The sequence below is a fragment of the Pygoscelis adeliae genome, unplaced genomic scaffold, assembly GCF_000699105.1.
Source record: "Pygoscelis adeliae isolate BGI_AS28 unplaced genomic scaffold, ASM69910v1 Scaffold172, whole genome shotgun sequence".
Classification (NCBI taxonomy): Eukaryota; Metazoa; Chordata; class Aves; order Sphenisciformes; family Spheniscidae; genus Pygoscelis; species Pygoscelis adeliae.
The window spans coordinates 7,785,195-7,809,884 of NW_008824338.1; the positions used below are offsets into that span (position 1 = coordinate 7,785,195).

Consider the following 24,690-nt stretch of genomic DNA (forward strand, 5'->3'; position numbering starts at 1 on the left):
ATTCAAATTAGTGACAGCAGAGCTGTGCTAGCAAAGGTGTAATTATACAATATGCTAGATTTGGCAGCAAATCTAACTTAAGAAGTACCCATCTGCAACATGCTCACCCGCATGCATCAATAAAAGTATTGGTGGGACACCACTGTAAACTTGACCATTGAAACAAATAGACTTCAGAAAACTCTCTTGGAGAAGAAGGTGGAAGGAGGGGAGCAATAGCTGAGAATGATGGAGTCAGGGTGTGAAGCTCCTAAGCATCCCTTATGAGAATGAAGTGGTGAATACTGAAGAAACAGCAGCTTAGAAGCAGCCTACTAGACCCTGATGAGGTACAGACATTTGCTCGCGTTGGATCTAAACCAACCCCTGCAATGCTCCTGGGATGCTGAGCCAGGTCCTACGATCTGCTCGTGGAGGTACGGATTACTGTGTGGCTCCCAGAACAATCAAGAATACTGATTTTGATCTCAAGGCCAATACTACTTGACACAGTATTTTTTATTAAATAAGTATTGCATTACAAGCTATTGGTGTATTTACATGCTGAAGCAAAACTAGACAATGAAAGTTGTTTAATGTGCAATGTGGACATTATCTCAAGTTCCCTATTTTTTTGTTTTTACAGTTATGTTATTCAAAAGAAATTCATTAATTAAATGATTGTGATTTTAAAGCACTCTAGCAGATACAGGAATTTGATGAGGTCAATAGAAATAATTTAATTTCTTCAGGTTAAAAAAAGTAAAAAACTTTTTTTTATTTGCTTGCCTAACAGTTTATTTGTCCTCATGACACACCAGTTTAAGTAATTTTTGAGTTTTGCATTCTAATTCAGAACTAAGCTGAAAAGATGTTCTTTTAGGGCATAGCACAACTGTGCTTATACTATTTAAAGCTTTACAGAGACATGGATGATTCCTAAATCCAGAAAACTGGGAGGAATTTCTTATAATTCAGAGATTACATTTAAAAAGCTTCCATATTTACAATGAAAACTTCTTTTCTGTAGAACAAGTCATCATAGGCTGCATGAAATGCTGAAATAAATAACTTGTAGTACTAGTACAGATCTACGTAAGACAATACTTTTTAGGGGAGAAAAATGCCATAGTAAGTTTTTGTTATTAAAAATCCCCTACAGCTGACTTTCAGTTAATATCACTGAAAAAGATAAATATATTTTAATACACTGTACTTTCGGTGACATCATCACCAGCAGGCTTGTAATATTCTTAGCCCTTCTATAAATCCATGGGCCTTACAAAACACAGTGTTATGCCCATTTCTGACCATAGTCTGGTCAAGATAGACTGAAACTGAACAAAGATGCAGGTCATTAGCCCTAATTAGCTTTTTATCCAATAATGCATTTAACCTGTGCACGCGTAACATGTTCATTAATAAACCAATGATTTCCATTTGATACTCACACACAAATTTAGGTGCATAATTATCAAAAATACTAATGAAGCCTGAATTTTATATAGGTGTAGCTTTCTTATACTGCTAGAAATGCTGAGGCATTGAATTTTCTAAAACATCACTAATATTTCAGATTTTCTTCTTTTACAGAATCTTTTTATTCCTGAATTTGTACATAATCATTGAAAGGAAATGACTTAAACCAGTCAAGGTGAATTGTTTAGAAGAAAAACGCTTTTTTCTAATGAAACATTTACACATAAAAAATGCACATTGACTAAAACCAGTATTTCCCCACCTTTCAAGAAGTTCAAAAAGTGCACTGTATCTATTTTATTTTAAAGCGGGCTCTGGCAGAATCTCAAAGGCAACTTCCCTCTTCTCTGGTGGAGAAGGGAGACTACTGGCCAGCCCATTTTACTTACAATGCTGGTTTTCTAAGAGGATTTCCTTCCAAACCTTTGCAGGGAAGTTCAAGTTCACAGGGACAGCAAATCCTAGCTCTCTGCGGAAAAGTAATCTCGAAATCCAAGGGTGAAAGCTGATGCAAATGAAATTAATGAAAACAGTCTTGCTGACTTTCCATGGAGTCAGGATTTTACGCACAATCCTAAATTGCATAATCAAACCCGAAAGTCCCAGTCTTTCTGTTTATTAACAATTTTTTTCTCGAAACAAGCAACAGGGCAAGGTCAAATGTGCTTGGATTTAATCAGATTTATCTAACCTAAATGTGTTAAACATGTCCTGGTCTCACAGTGATTTTTCAGACTTCAACTGGACTGCTCAAACTTGGGTTCTAACACAGTTAAATCTTTTAATATCTTTATATCTTTTAATATATGCAGTCCCTTTAAGGCATAATAAGATTAACCTTTACAGAATCGCCTTCCCCAAATAAACCTCCGTTTAACCACTACTTTTTACATTTTTCTCTTCTAATCTGTTACTGATGTAGTAATGCAAGTTATTTTACAAAAAGGTTAAGATTTTCTCACTAATGGGATTGCCTTTCATCCTTTCTGCTCTGACACATTTTATAACTTCTCTAGCAGTGTTAAATGTTCATGCACTAGATGGGGCTCCAGCATTTTTATACCCTATTAGAAAAACCCCAAACACAATTCATATCCTTGCAGGACCAAGGTACTTAAACTGCTGCAAGAAAGTCACTCCAAGTATTTAATGGAGATACAACACAGTCTAGCAACCTTCTAACGTGACAGCAAACTCCACTTAGATCTCTCAAATTATTATGCTTAAAACAAATGGGAGGTGCTGTTTAGATGAGACAGAGAGGCTGGAATTTTGTATACATATCACCAGGATTCTCCCGCTCAATCAAGCATTCGCTTTTTTGGTCAATTTCCCTAAGATCCTAGGACAAACAGTTTCTAGAAGGTCTCTCCGTGTTGTCTCTACACAAACTTAACAACCACGTTATGCAAGGCTTGCCGTCAACTTTAAAGGGTCACAATTTTAATCTTCAAACAATATAATCAGAAAAGTTAGTAACTTGAAGTAGTTGTAATGTTTCCTGCTAAGAAAAACAGATAATGCAATGAAAAAAATCTTTATGTATGACCTATAACATCTGAAGAACAAAAAATCCAAACAAACAAAAAAAAACCCCTGCAAAAATGCAAACCCCCTCTAAGAAATGTCTTCCTCTGTATTTAACCACTTAAATCTAAGCTACATGCTTAACAACAGTGGGCTACAAGAAGAAAGAGGTTTTTTGTTTTGTTTTGTTTTTAGGGAAAAGAACTTAATCAAATAACATTTTCTTGTTTCCAGACGGTGATCTCAGGGACAAACAATACTGGGAACCTAGCTTAGACTGAAACCAGCAGCTGTTAACTGCATTCTTCACATAATTCTTCATCTGATAGCCAACAAGAGATACCAACCAAATATCGTTCCTGACTTTAGATAAAAGACTTACTGCCTCAATTTCAGAAAAACCTATGTATTATTTTCTTAAGAGTAGAATTGCATCATTGTCTTGAAGTCTAAAACTTCATGTGAAAGGTATTCTCACTCCCAGAAAGAAATGTAATCTTTAGTGATCTTAGTGATGTTTCTTTAGTGCGGGAAAGAAACAGAGAGAGTAAGAGAGTAAGAGCTTTCTGAAAGACTTACCTGATGCACAAAGTAATTTCACTATATTTATTTTAAGAATGTTGTTTAAAGCATGCAATATCAGGTATGACTATTAGCCTATCAAACTGGTATCCCACCTTTGGAGAGAAAGCAAAACATACCCACATTGTACCCACAAGCTGTATGTATTTGCTCAGGCTATTGTCAATTCTATGAAATGCCTATGCTGCGGCATAGATTTAATTTTATAAGGCTCTAAGGAAATTGAATTCTGCATTTCAAAACAAATGAAAGACAGGCGTGGAACTATGGAGAAGTCTCAAATGTTATCTTGAGCATCAATGAAAATTAGAGAGCCGAGACAAAAACAACTTCCAGAGATGGTGTGCTGCTGTGGCTAATACACTGAGTTCAGGGCTTTGGAAAAGGCAAAAGAAAGCAAGCAAAAACCTGTGAACTGGCCTGACCTCATTGTACAGAATAAATTAGGAAGATATACATGAAGAAAAATCCCAAGCATTTCCTTGCTATAGATGGGTCTTTTTAAGGCTGGAAGGATACATTACCATGATCATCTTTTTATTTATCTGCATCACCTATCCAATGCAAAAAATACCAATATTGTGGAATAATTGTTAATCTTGTATGCACCAAATGGACAAACACTTTCCCATCTGTGAAACCCATTCTGCTGGGTTTGGTTATCCTTTTAAGCCCACATATTTAGAAATCTATTATCCTATAAACATTTTTCCGCCTGAGGTGACTTCACACTAAACTAACTACAAGAGACATATCATAACTGCAAAGAGGTTAACAAAATAAGGCTGCTCCTAGTTTTCGTATTCCCATAGAAACAACAGCCCCTCTCAATATAGTATTTTGTGTGATCACAAAAAACATGCTTATATGCACCATGAAAAGGATGCAACTACCATTGAAGTTGCTCTGGAAAAAATGACTTTTCAATTTCATGAAAGTTATAATAAAGGTAAAAATACTACATCAACAAGTTTAATTTCCCATTTAGGGGAGGGGGGGAAAAAAAAGGTCCTGTTGCATTTGACTGAGATTATAGCACTTTTATAGCAAATAACCCTACGTCATCTTCAGTGATTTTGCATTATACAAGCCTCCTGCATCTAGTTGCTTTTGTTCTATTATCTTATATGAAAAAATACTAGAGTATTTTAAGACCTATGCTCCTCCTTCCCTCTCTTAGGCCAAACACATATATTTCTTATACGTCATGTTTTCTAGACTTCTCTGTTTTGCTGCCTTCCTCTTGAGTTTCCACACTGTGCTGGTTTTGGCTGGAGTAGAGTTAATTTTCTTCAAAGTAGCTAGTATAGGGCTCCATTTTGGATTTGTGCCGAAAACAGTGTTGATAACACAGGGATGTTTCAGTTATTGCTGAGCAGTGCTTACACAGAGTCAAGGCCTTTTCTGCCTCTCACCCCACCCCACCAGCGAGGAGGCTGGGGGTGCACAAGAAGCTGGGAGGGGGCACAGCCAGGACAGCTGACCCCAGCTGACCAAAGGGATATTCCACACCATATGATGTCATGCTCAGCATATAAAGCTGGGGGAAGAAGAAGAAGAAAGGGAGGGATGTTCGCCATGATGGCATTTGTCTTCCCAAGTCACCATTACGCATGATGGAGCCCTGCTTTCCTGGAGATGGCTGAACACCTGCCTGCCAATGGGAAGCAGTGAATGAATTCCTTGTTTTGCTTTGCTTGCGTGTGCGGCTTTTGCTTTACTTATTAAACTGCCTTTATCTCAACCCACGAGTTTTCTCACTTTTACTCTTCCAATTCTCTCCCCCATCACACCGGCGGGGAGTGAGCGAGCGGCTGTGGGGGGCTTAGTTGCTGGCTGGGGTTAAACCATGACACACACATGGTGTCAAAAACTGGACAGTGAACTGACGCTCATTATCACTAGGTATTGCAGAATGTCGCTTCTCCTGGTTTATGTAATGACTCTTTTTCTAACGCATCCCAAAAAGAATTTCCGCTTTTTGTCATGATATCACAATGCTGTTTGTGGATAATACTCAAGTCCCTTTTTACTGTACCATTCACTACTGAGCCCCCTTTTTGTTAGTATTTGATTTCCATTTTTAATCATGCATTTTGTATTTGTTCCCTAAATTTGCTACAATTATTTAGAGTATATATATAAAAAAAAAAAAATACTGAGCCAAGTGCTTGCAAATTCCCCCAACTCAGCATCAACTTCAGAGTTAAGCATATTCCCTTTCTTGAGCCCACAATCAGTTTCTGCAAGATCCTACTTGATCACTTACTGCTTGCCAGTAGAGCATCTTTCCAGAAAGTTGCTCATTGACTTTGTGGTAATTTCATCTAGACTTTATTTCCAAAATTTATATAGAAAGAATCCTACGCAGGACAGTATCAAGAGCTCTATTACAGTCAAAATTTAGCACATCTGCTTCTTCCTTTCCACCAAGACAGTTACTCTTTCAAGGAAGGACATCAGTTTGGTTACACTTGATTTGCTCTTGAAATACTTTGTTGCTTGTTTTAAGTCCTAAATGGCCATAAACCCCACCCCCCGCCAGCCCCAATTCTTACAATTTGATCATTTAGTGTTTGCTCCATGTCTTTCTAGACAGAGAATAGTTTCTAGCGATAGAATAGACAGATTTCTATTAGAGTAGAATATTAGACAGACATAGATACAGTATAGTAGATTGACAGATTTTTCTTTTTAACTACTACTACTTTCCCTCTTCTGACCTGCACTTCCTATCAGCTGGCAAGAAGTGTGCAAGTTCTCTTCTGAGATCAAAGCTGAGTGTTGAATCCTTCAGGTTGCCCTCTGTTATTTCTCATTTCCCAATTAGACAGCATGCCTTCAGCTTCTCTTTCTTCCTCTGGCCTCCAGCAGAACCTGTCCTGTTATCTTCTACTGTTCCTTGCTGGTTTTAACTGACTTTATTCCCCTTTTGCCTTTCCGACACTTTCCCTATATGCTTGTTCCACCTCTTTATACTCACTTTTAGAAACTGTCTCCACTTCTGATACAAGTATCTTTTTGACGGCAATCTTCATAAAACTACAAATACAGACACAATGGCCTCTTACTACACTTCCCAACCTTCCTCTGTATGAGAATAACTTGATGATGTACTTTTAATATAGTATTTTTCAATAATAGAGGTCCCTTTAGCTTTGTGGACATTCTTTTTTTTTTTTTTTTTTGCAATTCCTTTCACTTTTTGTTTTGATATGAACACAGATGGCTGGGCTACTACCACCTCACCAAATCCCCAAGAAACAACTGCTTTCCTGTACCCTGGTGGCAGAAACAGCAGCATCACAGCTCTGTTAGTCTTCCATCTTCACCTGGAAAAAGGTGATGGCCTAGGTGGAAACATATTGCGTTGTCAGCACTCTGTTTCCCAAAAGTCACTTGAATGAATAGAGTACTGGCAGTTTCTTTAGAAGGTCTTGAGAACTGTTCTCCTTAATCAGCTCGTCCTATTCTATGCTTTCTGATGTACAAAAATATTTTAATAAGCTTTAAAAGAACTTCAAAATAGCATCCTTAAATCAGAATTCCTCCTCTTGGGACATAACAGTTTCTCACTGCATCTGCAATAATTTCTGTGAGGCTGCTTCCCAAAGAGACAGGTAGGGCAGAGAGAGTCTCAAGTATCTAAGAACAACGTGAGTAGAGTAAAAGCCACAGACTGGACATGTTACATGCACAAATTTTAGAAAAGAAACAATTTGGTAAAGGCATTATTTTTAGGTGATTTATCTGAAGACTCTCTTGCCTAGAAGTATATTACTGTTAACCTTGCACCCCATCTTTAGAAGGCACCTCCAGTTCAAAGGCACTGCAAGTTCCAAGGCAATCAAACCAGAATGACAGTTTTGGAGCATGTAGAAGTTTTCTTTTGAACTGCAGGAGCCATCCAGCTTTTCCTGTTGCACAGATGACAGTCCACTAGGATACATCTTTTTAGGGCACATTAAAAAAAATATATCTTAACAGTACAAAGATCAGCTCAGCAGTCTGAACCTATGAAGCAAGTCTTGTGCTACCATTTGTAAAAGTTTGTAAACACAAATTCTGAAACAGTCACACATGGAAACGTTTTGACTCTCCTAATCAACTTTTTAATACAATCTTTGTCTTTTTTCAGTATCCAATTTGTATTTTTCATTTTGCATTTAGCCAAAACTCTGTATCTGACAGACTCTTTCTTTAAGGAAAAAAATTATTACTGTCAGCTGCTTATTTAAAATAATTTCTTTCCTGACATAGATCAATGTTTCTTTGAACACAAGGTAAACAAGCAATTCCTTGAACAGGAGCCTGTGCCTGTATTTTGGACTAAAGCTGGTACCTTATTCTAGGTAAAGGATTCCTTGAAAGAAATAAATGAAACTAGACTGTAACACTTATTAGGAAAAGATGCCAAACGAATGTTTCATTATGTTTTTCCATATTTTAATGCTTAAAAAAAAAAAGATTTGGTGAGTTTTTGTAGCCTAAGCTATATACCTTATTTCTGAGGTTTTCAGATGCCTAAGCAAGATGATTCAACCACTTCTGAAACTCGGATGAAAAGCAAACATTTTAATACCTCTATCATATTAGAGAATTTGAAGAAAGGAGCTGAAACCTAGCACATGCTGTAGCCTTTGAGCTTAGCATGCAACTTTTTCTGCACAAATTTTGGCAGAAGAAAAGGGCAGGGGGGGCGGAGGTCACAGTTCAGATATCCTCAGCAGCAGCTTGTTAAGAGCTATAGAGTTAACTTCCAGATTTCTTTACTGCAGAGCACATGTTAACTCTGTTTATGAACAGATTATGAACCCTCCGTCACTCCAGAGAAACTAAGGATGTCATGTCCAGCAGAACTGGGTGTATTGCAGACTGCTGCCATCAAGCACTCAGGGCAAGGAACCTCGCTCTCCCTCCTACCATGTCCACAAGAAAGAGGAGGCACCTGCCCAACCCAGAGAAAGGAAAAGCTTTGAGGAAATCCCATCACAGAAACACAAGGTAAAAAGCCAAGTGCAAGGAAGGATCAGAAAAAGAGGAAGGAATGACAGACAACAAAAGATGCAACCAAGTGGGATCCGGATGAGAGCCATGGAGGCAGGGCTGAACAGAAGTATAGGAAAGACAGGGCAGAACTCAGGGTATATGTACCTAACAGACGCAATACAAATAAAAGGCAGAAAAGAGACCTAGAGTGGACTCTAAACACCAGAAAGCACAGGATGCTCCAGAAACAGGAACCAAAACCCAAAGAACTTTTTGGAACAAACTGCAGTAACTTGTTTCTGTGTAAAGGCCCTAATAACAAGTGCATTGCTATAGTGTGCTGCCTTCTGCCTTACCTGTCTAGGTTTTCATTACTGAAAGAACAACTTACGGCTCCTTTTGTTTTTTTTTTCCCCTTTATAACCACTGGATTATGGAAAATAATGCATCTAAGCCACTTTCTATGCCAATTAGCAAGCATTCAAAATACCGTACCCTTCAAACAGAGCCAAGAACAGACTCAGTTAATATTTATAGCCTGTTTATACGCCTGCTATTCTATAAGAATAGAGAATTAAACTACACGTCATAAAAACTCTAAAGTTACTATTACATCACGTCCATTTCAAAACCATAGATACAATTAAATATTGCATAAATGGATACTGGATTTAAAAACTAAGGAATTCATTTGCTGTGTTTAAATTGGGGAAAATCCTTTAATAAAATCATATTTAAAACACGATTTACAGAACGCTTAAGATTTCACCAAGTAGCTGGATATAGTGGTGAAAAATATCTGTCATAGCAAGATAACTAAATCCTAACATCTACTCTTCAACAACTCACTTGCAATCTCATTTAGCAGACCGTCATCGTTATCATCTTTATACATAATTACTAAAAAGGTAAATTTCCATTAGAAAGCTCACCTCTTTTACATAAAAATAATAGATTATACAAGTTTTTGTTCTGAGATTTTTTCCCCAATTGCACCATCATTATTACTAGTAGATAATCAGCAAGTAAATTTCAGTAGCAGCTTCATTAATGGATTTTAATTTCATTTTCTGCCTAAAGGACTCAAGAAATTCAAAGAAACAGACACAGAAATGCAAAAGTACCTACAGAGATGACAGGGAACATAGGACAGTACCTAGATAGATACTAGTATTCTTTTCAGCATCTTATCCTCCTTTCTGTGCCTTTCTCAAATGCAGGTGTGAAAACCTCCCACTGTTTGGGAAGATTTTATTTCATTAATTTTCAAACAGTTTAAGGAATTAGGACTATGATTTTTCTATAGCTGAACTATCAGCCACCAGTATAAGTGGCACAATTCAAAACAACATACCTGTCTCTCTCTTCTAAACTGATAACCATTTGTTTTTACTCAGCAAACTGTTCTCAGTAACAGAAGAAACAAGTATATCCTTACTTTAACCAGAGTTAAGATAACTTCCCTCAAATACTTTTTTCTTCATATACAATTATGCTCCAGCTTTTCCTTACAATGATCTCACATTATAGTAGGAAAAAATTATTCTCTCAATCATCAATACTTGTCCCATTACAGAGAATTAGAAACAAAACAGAACATCAGTGGTAAGAAGCCCAACGATTTGTCTGCAAATCTTGCTTCTAACCAACTTTGAAATCCTATCCTTAGCCAAAAATGGGTTTAAAGAAATTTGTTAATATAAAAAGTGAAAGAAAGATGTTTGGTCAACAGGCTCTTCCCTTCTCCTAGTTCTGGTTTAAATACGCTTCATGAGTGCAGACTTCCATACAGTGTCCTCCTGTGCTGCTCCAGCCTTTTCCTAATGCGAACATCTTCTGATTAGGTACAGCCGTGTCCCACACAATGCTGCTTTTCTGAGAAGGTAAAAGGCCAGCTAACACAAATGGGTTGGTTGTATGCATATAAGTAAGATGGTATGTGTCTTGTTCAGTAGAAATAGGTGATAATTTAAAAACAAGTTTGGTATTCATCTAACAAATGTTAAGCTTTCATTTTTAAATTACCTTTAAATGCCAAATTTGATAAAGGTGAAATTTAACGGAAACATACAACTTTTTTTTCTTAATTTAAACTTTTAAAAGTATCGTTCATGTTTTATTTTATTTAGACAGCAACACTGCTTCCTTTATTAAATGTCTTAAGTAACTCATATCAGGTATGATAAACGTCTACTTTTATTCTTTGGAAGCAGCTTAGATTCTGTTACTCATCATTAGGACAGCAGAGACCAGGATGATGACTGGCAAATTAAGACTACTTGTGCTTCACAAGAAGAGAAAAAAATAGGAGGGCTAGGATTGCTGGAGTGAAACATCTGCGAGAGGTCATGGTGGCAAACTTATGAAGTGTAAAGGTTCAACAGAAATTTAAGTTCTTCAAGTAAGTCTTATGAAAGGTGATTAAATTAGAAAAATATTCCTATGATTTCAAATATCTAATAAATAAATTTACCTTCCAATCATAAGACATTTTACTGGGAGGTCCAGTACTAAATAGGCAAAGAATGTCCACTGCTCCCCAAATATTGCATTCATAAAACCGAAGGAAAACACCATTTTAAAAAACACAGAATACTCGTGAGCCATCATGGTAATTACAGCAGTAATAGAACAGTTACACAGGAAGCTCTATTTCAAAATGAGTCCTTCTGGAAAACTCTAAATTTTAAACAATTGTTTATCTAAAAATTATAACACAATTTTATGATGTAAAGGGGCATTCCTTTTTGGCAACACTACGGAATATACCTGCCTGAATTCCATCCTTCTCCCACAAGTTATTCCTAGAGAGAGAATAACTTTTTTTGAGAAGAGTTAGGGGCAAAAAAAGAGAAAGGAGGAGGAAATTATAATTTTTCCCACATTTCCCCAAAGAGTTCTGAGATGCTTTCCCCCCCTCCACTCTCCATCCTTTCCTTCCCATCTATAAAAATAATACCATTACCCATTATTGCAACTTACACACTTCTATGCAGCACATTGCATACTCAGTATTTGATTCTGAAAAATGTTTGCAGTGACAGCACTGGCAAAAGCTAAAAAATAAGCTCTAAAATCAGTCTTCCTAAGAAATATGTTAAGTTTTCCAAACAACACAAATTTGAACTTTGGCATCTGTTTTCCACATATCTGGATTCTGTTAATATTAGGAATTCTTCTATTACACAAGCAACGACTGAAATTATTGTGTTTGAAGAGAATTCCAGTTCCTCAGTATAAACACATTCCATATCCATTTTTAATGTTTTTTTTTTTGGAGTGTACTGAGAATATAGCTTCACAATGCTTCTCCATTTCTGATTTAATTTCTTTATGGCATGTAAGGACAGGTTGACTGAAGATTTTCTTTTTAAATAATCCAGAGTGCCATATTGGAAAATAAGCAAACAGAAGAAATTTATATGAATTTAAATTCATCCATCTGGGATTGAGCTATCTGGGTCATCCAGGATCTAAGTTGTCTTCCCTGTATACTATGTACAGTATCGTCCTTGCCCAAGGCTAAGTCCTGACTGGCTAAATGTAACCTTCTTCCTGTCATGACAATGACAGCTGGCTCCTGGCTCTGCACAAGTAGTCCAAACAATGTATAAAAGCAATATAGGTTTTCTTCCTGGAATGTGAATGCCAGCAGAATACACTGTTTTTAGAAATCTATACCAGGTCTATAAAATTTGGTGAACTACATATCTCAGACTTCACACACCCATGGGAAAAGATTTCCTCCCCACAAAGTTCAATGAACATGTTACATGATCATACAGTTCCAAAAGCCTCAAACCTGCACAAAGAGCATACAGAGTAAGTACAATTAGCTGCTGCATTTTGCATGCTGCAAATGCGTTGATTCCACTTCAGAACTCAAATCCAAACACTTCGAAACACACAAAATGCTGTTTATTACACAGACACCTTTTTATCTTAACACATAACATAGTATAACAGCTATGGTCAGGACCTTCCGAATCTGGTGAAAGAAAATGATCTCACTGTAGTGATGATCAATGAACTCATCACTGTATTTTGAAATCCTGCTGCTTCTTAAAATAATCCATACCAAAGATAATGTGCACGTGTCCAGAAAATAAAACCATTCTTTTTCCTCCAACAGCAGTTTTCTGAAACTGATCCCTTCGGACAAGATATTTTTAATCACAATGAAACCATTAGATTCAAACAACCACTAAAGCATGTACATATTTAAAAACAAACTTGTTACCTTTCCTCTGCTAAAGACTCAAAGGCCTAAATAGTGAATATAAGTTGATACATCTTTTGGTTTACCTTAACAATATTTCTTTGTCCAACAGGTGTCTTAAGCAGAAGATATAACTTCATGATGTGCTTACTATCTCTTAACAGCTAAGTAAGAGGAAACGAATGCCAACACATTGTTAACGTTTTGCTATTTTGACATGAATTCTCCTGTCATTCCCACTTACAGGCATGGTTCACAGTGTGATTTTGGTGAGTACAAACTACATTTGCCTTCTGAGGAAACTAAACCAGAACTTCTGCTCCAGGCGTACACCAAATGAACTCAACCCCATAACATGGTGTAAGAGTCTAAACCAATGACTTTGCCCCTCAAGACATTCTCACCAATGCTTTGTAGAGGACATATAGACTATGAGAGAACCAGACAAAACCTAGTCTGAAGTAAACCCCTCAAATTCACACTGTATAGATGCAGAAGTGTCTGCCACAACAGCTTTAGTGCACTGATTTGCTTCTACTGCATTAAATTATTTGTCACAGTAAACAAAACCTAAGACTGTACTACAGTACTAAACATCAAGAACCCTGCAGGTATTTCTTGTGTGCTTACATAAACCTGTTAACTGTCTTTTCAATTATACGAGTGACTGTTCCTCTGAAATTGCTTCAGAACATGGGATTTCCATTGACTATCGTATCAAAGCTGATATAGTAGCCTTTAGTAAGCTTTAGTAGCTTACTAAAAAATAAACAAACAAATTCACTGTTTACGAAGCAGCTCTGCAAACTCATCCTGTGTTTTCTTACCCAAGTAGCACATTTTAGCTATTCAGCATATTTGTAGCTGTAGAAATTCCACAATTAGAATTTAGTTAACAATTCTCTTGATAAATGAGGCTGATTAAAATCTAATTCACTCTCCTTTAATTGTGCTGGCTTTACACAGATAAAAAATAGTAACATTTTATTACTGTTACTGAAAGAAAACCTTCCCAAGACTGCATCAACTTACAAGACTGTACATTAACACAGACTTATCTCACTCTTTCACAACATAAATAATAACGTAATTAAATTCAGTTAAACTCTGAGGGTACATTACTTTAAAAGATGCACAATTGTAGAACCTTTGCAATATCAGCTTTCTTGCCAAAAACACTTTAGAAAGTATTCTCTTGTGCACCACTGAGAGACTTGAACCATACTTGTTGAAAAGTATTTACAGTAATAACTATCACACTCCAGGGCCAGGATTTTGTTTACTATCTTTCTCGGTGAAGAACTGATCAACCATCTTTCCACAGGAATCACTGCAATGTCATCAGACATTACAACTCCAGAACAATTACTGTGGCAAGATAGGAGTAACTCCTCCCATGAGCAGAGCAGCACACTGCCTTCACACAGTACATGCACCCTTGGGAGGAAAGCGAAGAGACAACAGACCTTCAGTGTTACCTATTTGTCTCTCTAGATCTGCTGCTTCATCTGGTGTTGCGCGTGGGAGGACACCAGGATCACTGAAACTAGTACGCAGCAGGGTCCCCATCACGAAAAAGAAAAGAATCCCACCAATTGCAGGTATAGCAGGTGTAATCTTCTCTGACAAATATGGACAACTGGAAAAAGAAAGAAGATTAAACATAGTCAATAACACATAGTGCAACTTGCTCTCAAAAACTGTTTACCACTACAAATGCATATGAAGAATTCACTTCCTTCTATTGATACATTACTTGTCTTGGAATGTTTATTGAAGCTGAAATTTCTGTTTATGTGTTCATGACACTTCTGAAATTTCTCATAATCTGTTTAATATAATAAAGGTTCAAATAGCATAATAATAACCTGACTAATATGCAATACTCATTTACATAAGAAAATATTTTTATTACAGGGTATTATAAGCTCATATATTTGTTCATCTACTGCCCAATTATATAAAGTAAATTGAGGGGGGAGGAGGAAGGGGAAATAACCTGAAGATATTCAGCAATGAAAAGCAAAGCACATAACGTGATTAAATAAGCCACACTGAAAGATGTAATTAAGTCTATAAAATGAATTTATCGTCCATCACAAAGATGGTGCTCAAGAACTTACACCTGTAACACATCCCTTTAACAGCCTTGGTATGTATCAATATTATAACACCACTACTGATTCTTTCTTAATCCATGTCTTGTAACTTGGTAAGCTTGTTTACTCATTTACAAAGTAAGACAAGTGCAAATGACAGTGCAACACACCTGGAAACAAATAATCCAGGGGGGGCTAGGGCAACATCAACAGCCCTTTACCAGCACAAAAAAAAGGCTCTGTGGTTACCAGATTTACAATATACATACAGGGCTTAAGATTGGATCACAGTTTTCGCAAATTTTCCTCTATGCTTCACATGTAATAAAATCAAAATGGACAGAAGCATTGGAATCTAAATAACACACAAATATAAGTATCTCTTTACAGTTGTGCAAAAAGAGGGGATATGAACACTTAGACATTGCATAGTATACCACTCCTGTTAATCTGAATCATACAATAAGCACTGCAGGATCATCTTGGAAAACAGACAGGATGAAGACTCTCTTCATAACTCTTATATTAAGTAGAGGTGGGCAAAACTCAGAGATGGCTTCATGCATTTCTGATGTCTGCGTGAGAAGTCATAAAATACGCCTAAAAACAACATAAGCCAAAAACCAAGTTCTAGGCCTTAGGGCTTCATCTAAAGCTTCCGGATACCAATCAAGTTTAATTAACATTGTCTTCCCTGTTTCTGCTGACTGCCTGAAATGATGATTCAGACACGTGAGCTTTTGCAAGTCAGTTAACCTCACTGGAATGTTGAGCAAGTGATGACAATGTCAGCTTCACTGTCCATCACTTCTGCTGACAGGATGGGGAGAGAATGGAAACACTTTTCATACCAGCTACCATGTACCAAGCATTTATCTCCCTGCATAATCCTGTTAAATGTACTTGGCCATTTCATCGAACGCCGTGGGTTTCACAGATGCAGTGAGTCCAAACGCATTACATGGCTCATCATACCACCTCTAGGAGTAGAATTCATCTTTTGCCCTACATGAATGTAATATTACAGGTGTAACAAGTTATGAAAGATTAAAAAGACAACTGGGTATAAAAAAAAAGGCAAGGGGCAAGAGATAAGGTAGTTTCATATAACGAATAGACTGTTTAAATACTAGGAAACGTACTTCAAATGCACACTTTCAGAAAATCTGTGTCAAAGACCCAGATTTATGAAATCAGTGCTAACTAAAGGAAGCAGCAGCAAGACAGCTGGTAGATACAAACCTTGCTGCCTTCATGTCAGAGAAGTCAGTCAGAAGCTTTCATGCCACATAAACGTCCGACTGCTCGATTTATTTCTTGCCACAAAGGATTACTGAAACCAAAACTACTGTAATATGCTCAGACAAGAGTACAAATAGGCTGCAAGAACGTATTTTTAAAAGGATTAGAGGGAACATGTACATTAATGATCACTAAATATAGCACAGTGCTATTATTCTTCTATTGCATTATTCATTACACATACCAAAGAAATTGCAGCTGTGATGGTCTGTTGACCAAACAAGAGTTGTATGTGTGCAAAAGGTACCATGAGATAATCTCATAGCAGCACAGTAGGTGCAATACAATTTAGACAGGTGCCAATGCAAAAACAGTAATCTCGAATTCTCAGTGATACTCAGAGAATAGAAACTGAATGGCCATCATGGCAGTGACACGTTTTGTTTTAACAATGATTTCATAGGGAATTGGTAGAAAGAACAAATTCCTGTGCTGAAATACTGAGAAAGTCTTGCATTGCCGAGAAGCGATGACTTCATTATAGTAAAAAAGCATGAAAATGTCTATCTCTGCCTTGCTGAACCAAGTCTATCTGCAGTGAAAAAAAAAAAAACACAACCCACTCTCAAAGCCCTGCACTCTCTTCCCCACAGGGCAAGTGTAAGGTAACCTGCTTCGCCTAAAGATGTTTTCAGGGTATAACACCCTGTATTTTATCAACTTTGACTTGGAATTACTTCAGTAATAATGTAGAAGACACCAAAGATGTCATCTTTGGCAACAATAACCAACTAGTGCTCCACCAATTCAGAAAGTATTTCAAACTGAGAAGCCAGTCCTTACAGAGATTCAGACAGTAAGCCGAGGCAGGACCATTCAATGCAGTCTGACTTGCATACCAACAGACCATATAATGTTACACGGGCCTGCAGAGAGCTCAGTCACACCTATCCTTTAGAAAGGCCCAATTAATTTTCCAAGTTCCTGTCAATTAAATTTAAAAAAAACAGATACTGTATAGACCATTTTTTTCCTCATGTCTGTATAAAAAAAAAAAAGGGAAAAAATCTTAATATCTCCTGGGTTATTAAAAAAATCCACTAAAAGTGCCTTCAAGCTAAAAATGTGGATTTTAGCTCAAAATCATCAATACATCTATAGAAATACACTTGCATATTTATATAATTTATATTTGCATGCTTATGTAAGAAATGCATTTGTACTGCTATGTTAAGTCAATATTATTTTAAACAATTTGTTTTAGTGTTACTATTTTTAGAATTGTCAAATACTGTACACAGAAAAAGATTATTCCTAATATTCACTCAAATTCCTTAATTAATTTGCTTCAGTTGAGTTTGCGTCCCTTTAGGCATCAGCCTTCCTCAGATATTACAAGGAGTATCTTTTCTGGATGGTATTTTCAGTGAGTCTTTAACGTAAATATTAGCAGGTATTTCCTGACAGCAAATTTCAGAACTTTCAGGCAGAGGGACTCCCCACGCAGAGGACCATCCGTCTGCAGCACCACTTATGATAAAGCAGCACAGAGCTCCAGAACAAATCTCTGTCCTACACACATCTGCAGAGCAAACCTTTCTAAATCAGCACTTGGTAAGTTCATGTCTAGTAGTGACATCCTCATTTTACATCTTCGACACAGTAAAACGATTGTCCTTAATTGGTATCTGCAATGATAGCACAGAGCAAGTACTGACTGGGTCCATCCCAGAAAACGCATTTTTAGGAAGTATTGCTTGACCATAGATCCCACTAGAAACTGTTACTGTGGAAATAGCTTCTTCAGAGAACAATGTTTGGATTTGCATAGAGCAACCAGTAACACAACCTGAAGTTTTGATTTAATTAATAGGGGGCCTTCGTACAAATCAGCCCTGCTTTTTGCTTGGCTTCTCAGCTGCTTTTTTGAAGCATCATGTGAAAGTTCGCATGAGTATAGGACGGAAATAAAATCTGCTGGAAGACTAGTCTGTCACAGCTAGAAAAAAATAAAACCACACTGGCATTTAAGAGATAATTATCAAGTATCATCCCTGCGAACGAAGGATGCAGAACAACAAAAATAATTCTTACCACCCAGCAGCCCTCTTAACTGTGTAACCATGCTCCCTGCGGCTACCGAGATCAGCAGAAAAACACGTGTAGTAACTGTACTGAAGAGCACACAGAGTGAGAGTCCTACAACTTTCAAGCTCTTTCATTAGAAGAGGGGAGGAAGAAAAAGAAGCCTCCTTGAGGCCTTTCCTGGAAAGATGAAGGCTTTCCTGAACAGTTCACTGACAGTTGTTGTTATGCACTGATGGGGACATACAGTAAATGACAAATCTATCCAGCAGGGATAATGGAGATTTGGAGAGAGTCTAACCTGGAGAGAGGCTAACCCTGTAGTTACAAAAAAACTTTAATAACAAATACAGCCACTTACTAAAGAGCACAAAAAAGACAGGGTTTTATACCTGTGAGAAATTGGAGATCTTGCTTAATATTTGCTAAGCTGGCAGGCAGAAAACAATAAAAGTACAGCTTTTATGCAAAGATGTAGTAGCCATCACACTTAACCACACTAACTAAGAAGAAAAAAAAAAAAGGCGACCCCTACAAGCTTGGCTGGCGAGACTGATAATAGGATACTGTATGTCAAGATTTTCACCAATATAAAACTCTTTGCAGCAGATATAAAAAAAATGTACTGTAGGAAAAGTATAATATAAGTATAGTAGAACCAAGTAATGAAAAAAATTACTGTTAATTTTCCTACATCATCAATTTAATTTATGTTTCTGCAGGTATTGCCTATTTAATATACCAGTAGCTATTGGTGTGCGAGTGGTGTCCAACACTAAGAGAGAAGGCTTGCACTGTGAACCCTGGGTTCGGCTCCACATGTTACAAGTTAACATCTGAATGAGACTCTGCTGCTTTCCTTAAACTAACACAAAGAGTTTGTTTTTTGTCCTTCCACTCTTATTTATGGCTCCTCTCAGCTTCCCCTTCCTTTCAACTCCACCGCATCATTGCTCCAAGCCACTCGGTCCCAAACTTCCGACCTTACGCCAACACAAGTCTTCGTCAGGTTCTTTTGTGAGCCAAGTTAGTTTACTAAAACACATGAAAACATCACCATTTTGTTGACTTCTCTTTCTGCCTCTTTAACAAGTCAACTATGCACTTGGAAAAGAGCACTGATATTAGCACAAGGCAAGAGAGACAGAAGCACACACAAAAACTAGAGGGAGAGGGAAGCTGGGACAGAGGGAGGAGACCTCTATTTCAGCAGCTGTCAGTACGGTTTTAATTCAGACCACTGCCTCTTGTGAAACCGTGTTCTAACCTTGACCTCTGTCAATTTAGAAATGGCAACAGAATACCCATATAGATAGATTAAAGGCAAATCAAGACTCTGGGCTAGAAGAACAAAACCAGCTTATAATTTACTTTTCCAATGACAAGTTACCAGTTTAAAGAAAGCAGCCAAAGATGTGCACGTAGACCACAACACAGACAGTGGAAGATGCAAGGATGGGCAAAACACGAGAGCACAGCACGAACCTTGAAGGCTGCTGCCTCACAAAAACTGTAGGAAGATAAACGGGACAAAGAGAATGATCAGAGTGAAATAATTTCACTGTTGTAGGGTTTGGAGGGTTGCCTCTTTTTACTTGTTTTCCAGCAGAATCTCAACTAGAGAACATTACATTTCGTATTGCTATTAGGAAAAGTGTTGGCAAAGTATAAGGAGGTATAAAAAGAATCACAGAAGTACTTTTAAAGACTGCATGGTGGATTCTCGCATATAATGCAGGCTTCAACCTGCTACAGATGACTTCAAAGGTACTGCACCTATGATATTAAAACATAGTTTTAATACACTCAGAATTGTAAGAAGCATGGTATAAATTTTCCCATCGTATAGCCGTAGCTACAGCAGAAAACAATGCCACAGAAAAGAATAAATACCTAATTTAAAGACTAGAAAAATAAGATCAAAGAATGTTTGAATGTATCAGTTCTTCAGTCAGCATTTTTTGGGATGCTCATATATTTCCACCTCCACCCCCACCCCCAAATCCCAGCATCCTACAACTACCTCTTTGAGAGGACCTTATTTTAAAGTTAAGGTGAAGAAACTCTTAAGAAAGGTCTGACACAAGAAAAAAGTTACAATAGAAACAACTTGCAGGGCATCAACCAGTTAATGGTTAATTCTTCACAAGCATGCTGTTGGCACACAGAAAATGTGATGTAATTTCAGTACAGATTAGTCCAGGCAATGTTACGTGAAATGCCTAACAAGATTAGCTAGGGAAGTTCTGCATTGGTTTCCTACATCTACCTGATTCTGTTGTACAGCCTTTAAAATTCCTATTAGAATTTTCAAGAGATATTAAGGAAACCACAGACTAATTTCAATGGGATTTGAAATTTGCTTTTTAAAAAATGATTTATTTCATTATTCTTCTTTGTGTTTTGAACTATTTTTTAACATCATACACTCCCTCATTTCAGAATGGTCAATCAGTTTCAAAAACTTATTTGATAAAATACAAGACAAAAATCACTCTTATAATACTTGCTTCATTTCAAATCTGGGAAATTTGGAATGCTGCAAACATGAAGACTATGGAAAACACAACAGCTAACAAACAAAAGGCAGAATGACAGCAGGAAGGGAAGAAATAGGCAGAATATTACCTCCTCCTCAGTTTAATAATCCAAAATATTATACCCTAATCATAAATGCAGATTTATTGAATGGTTTCAGACATGAAGCATTTAGCCTTGCTTGAATGCTTTACTAGTTTATTCTATATTTTATAGTACTGGATACATCTTACTTTTTTCTGTATTTGTTATATTGCTTGGGGGTAACTCCACTTAATTTTAGTTCTAATTAAAAATAATTTTTAAGTGGGAACACATACAGAATAATGGTAATTATATTGTGTACATAAGTGTCCCAGCCTCTACCAGCACTTAGAAATTATAAACAAAGAAGATTAATATGATGAAATCACACAGATTACAAACAGCATGATCCTTAAACCTAATAAATTAAGTACTTTAGAAGTTCTCTCAAACCTAGTACAAAATAAAATTAGCTTAATGTTACCCTGAACAGCAAAAGCTCAACAACCAGTCTTCAGAGTTTCCTGTGAAAACCTGACGCAGTTTGGTCTTCAAAGCTGATGTCAAAACACATGAGCAATTACCAAGAATGAAAGACTGCAAGGACCTCTCTCTTCCCTGCTCAAACCAGCAAGTGTTCAACAGAACTCCTAGCAGCACTGACTCCATTAAATGGTAGTGCATTACCATTGAAATCAGATTTACACTGGCTGGATTTGGATGTAGGAGCTCAGATGAAGCTAAGCAAGCAGTGTTGATTATGACATTGTGTAAGACAACCACAAACTCCCTCCTACCAGTAAAGATCTTAAGGGTTTAAGGCAGCAGATATGCAACAATCAAAGTAATAGCCTTGCATGACCTCCCAATTTTTATTGCTACATGAATTAACTCTAATGATCCACTGTCAGAGTTCAAAGTGGGAACAGATAAAATGCATAATGCAAAAAGAACCTGTCTGCAAAACAGATGTGGTTACTGAAGATCCCACAAGGGCAACTGAATTTTGTTTTGTTATACAGAGAAGGAACTTCTTTGTTTTACAAAACACAATTTCTAAAATTCTGATTGCATCAACAGTTGGCCAGAAATTTCCAAGCAAGGTAGTAAGAAAATGGGAAATATCTAACGAACTATATATCAAGAGCCTGAGTCTTACCAAATAATCAGTTTCTTTATGAAAGGCCAATGCAAGGATGACATATCCTCAAAAGACAAACTCAGAAAAGGCATGGCTTCCAACCATGCAGCAAATCAAAGGCTTGCTTTATTGCAATTTCTGTTCACTAATTACTTACTTGAAAAGCTAAAAATATATTTGTACTTTAATTCTCTGGTTTTGCATACTGTATAAGGTCTGGTTTCCATAGTAAAAGACTACCAATTAATGAATTCCACTAGATGCACAAACTCAGGATTTCTTTTAAACAGCTCATATAGAACACTTTCCTGTTACGCTTCATATTACTTCCTTATTATTTCTTATTATTTCCTGTTATGTGATTTTATAACTAAACCATCAGGTTAATCCCAAGTACTTATGAACAGAAATGAAAACTGGGACAAAATAAGCGGAAATGCCTCATGCCACAAACACAAGTCCCTGAAGGAGTACGAGCTTCTAGGTGATTTTCCACAGGGTTCTCTGGAAATTGAAACATACGCAAGTAAGCTGCTGCCAGATAGTGGCCTCCGAGCTTTCAATGAGCAGTATTTTGCATTCACCCTGCACAATTTATAAGGTCTAAAGGCTAGACGTAAAGCCTAGCGCTTGCTAAAGGGCAAAGGCCCATCGTCAATGCAATCCCTACCCCTGGCCACACTCTACTGTCACTTCCCTCATATAAGCACAAGAGAGCTGGCTAACACTGTGTTAAAACAGAGGAATTGCTCTCAACCTGTTCCCTTTTCTGAAAAAACACATTCATTTTCTGTTAGATCAGTTCTCTGAACAACTTCACCCGCTGTATGATGTAATGAGTGCCAGTGAACAGGTGGGAACACACAGAGGGCAGGATGAAGTTGAACTGTCATTTCCAGAGGCATTCAACTGCTATGTGGACTTAGCCATAAAATGAAATCCCACCCATAGTCATAAGAGCTTAGGTATAGTAGATCCAGTGTCTTATATGGATTTTTTTTTTTTTACTGTGTCTTTTTCCCTCTGCAATTCTCCGTATTGCAAGACATTTGAATAAAACACACAAATGAACTTTAACCTAAAATACAGGGGAAAAATACCCAAACCTTAACTTCTCAGTGGAACCCACTGCAATACAACCCTTTGCTCTTTCATTGAAAAACAGAGCTAAGCTTCACAGAAACAGCATTTCCTGGGGCTCCTTTACTTATAAAAAAAGTGGAGAACTGAAGATCCTGCCCACACTACATATCAAGAGTGTACATCACATGGTTATAAATAAAGCAACTGGGAACATAAAGCAAGGAAGAGCATAAAACCAAGAGAGTTTAACCTCCTCTTCCCCAAAAGAAGCAGAGCTGAGCAGTAGCAATTCAGCGACTTGATCATCCTTCTCAAAGACCTGAGAGGCCTGTTTGTAGTAACTTCAGAGGCATAGGTCTCCACAAGCGTTGGGAGAGTTTTACCTGAAATGGCATCCTTTGTATTTTCCTGCTGCTTCCTCACAGTATCACGGCAATCCTCTTATCCCAGACTAAGCATTCACTGGACAAACAGACTGGCATACTGCAGGCTACTTCAGATTAAAAAAACCCCAACAACTAATTGGCACACATCATGCCAAAGCAGTGCCAGCTCTCCATGACTAAAAATGAATCAGTTTAAATATAAACAAATTGCAAGACCAGCTTAAGGCAAATCTTTTATTTAATGGAAAAAAATAAAGCACACAGTGCTTCATCTACACAGAAAGCATTACTACTACAAATATTTTGGTTAGCAATATAATTTAAACAACTAGGAAGAGCCTTTTACTGTTTTGCATTAGAAGTGAGATTTGGGTACAAGTCATTGGAAGTCTAGGCATTAAAAGTGTAAGAAATACCCTACATTGAAAGATTGCTTCTGAATCACCAGAGTTAGCAACATCATAGCATTTAATTATCTTCAGGGATGTGTGCAGAAAAGATTGTGCTGTTTGAATATTGAAATACTTTTGTCTGAATTTTCTTCCTTTTTTTTTTTCTTTTTTAGGAAGACAGCTAAAATGCTCTGTATACACTTTTATGTTACTTATCAAACCTAGATAAGCATGTTCAAACTGAAAATCGGTGGCTTTATTGTATTATGCTTTTCTCTGTAGTTCCACAAATATATCATGCACAGGCACTTTCCTCTTGAGAAAGGCCACTGACTGAAATTATTAATTCCATATTCCCTTCCTGAACACTTGTATAATTCATCAGAAGTTATTTCTACCATACATCAACTCTATGATTTAAATCACCTGTTTAAATAAGGGAAACATATTCCAGTATATTTTCTCTTAAGCCAACTACATCAAGAAATATGTATTACAGAGAAATACAATTAAAGGAAGTTATAACAGAAATGTTATTTTGAAAATTAAAAACTAAGGATGAAAATAATCTATATTAATGGTTAAAAGTTGAGAGTATCACAGAAGGTTCTGTAGCAAGCTCAACAGCAAAAAAATTTCCACATTTAAGAGAATGACATTCTTCACACAAATGTCAGTCTCAAGTTTACAGTTAGCTGCTGTACAGTAACACTCTTATAATACTTGCTTATTATAATAACAATATAGTTTATATATTATATAATATATATTATTAAATATATATAGTTTATATATAGTTTATATAATAATGCAGCGCTACAGGCTTGGGGAAGAGTGGCTGGAAAGCTGCCTGGCGGAAAGGGACTTGGGGGTGTTGGTTGACAGCCGGCTGAACATGAGCCGGCAGTGTGCCCAGGTGGCCAAG

The 24,690-nt window shown here is 37.0% G+C and overlaps 1 protein-coding gene across 4 annotated transcripts in view; it reads right to left on the reverse strand.

Annotated features, from left to right (window-relative positions):
• The window catches only part of ZDHHC14 (zinc finger, DHHC-type containing 14), a 116,343-nt gene that overhangs the window by 39,294 nt on the left and 52,359 nt on the right, over nt 1-24,690 (reverse strand). For 2 of the 4 annotated variants that reach the window (XM_009319125.1, XM_009319123.1), the window contains exon 2: nt 14,254-14,414. In XM_009319125.1, coding sequence (XP_009317400.1) covers nt 14,254-14,414 — 161 coding nt within the window. Of the gene's footprint in view, nt 1-14,241; nt 14,415-24,690 lie in introns of all 4 variants that reach the window. The other 2 variants (XM_009319124.1, XM_009319122.1) reach the window with 1 other exon arrangement.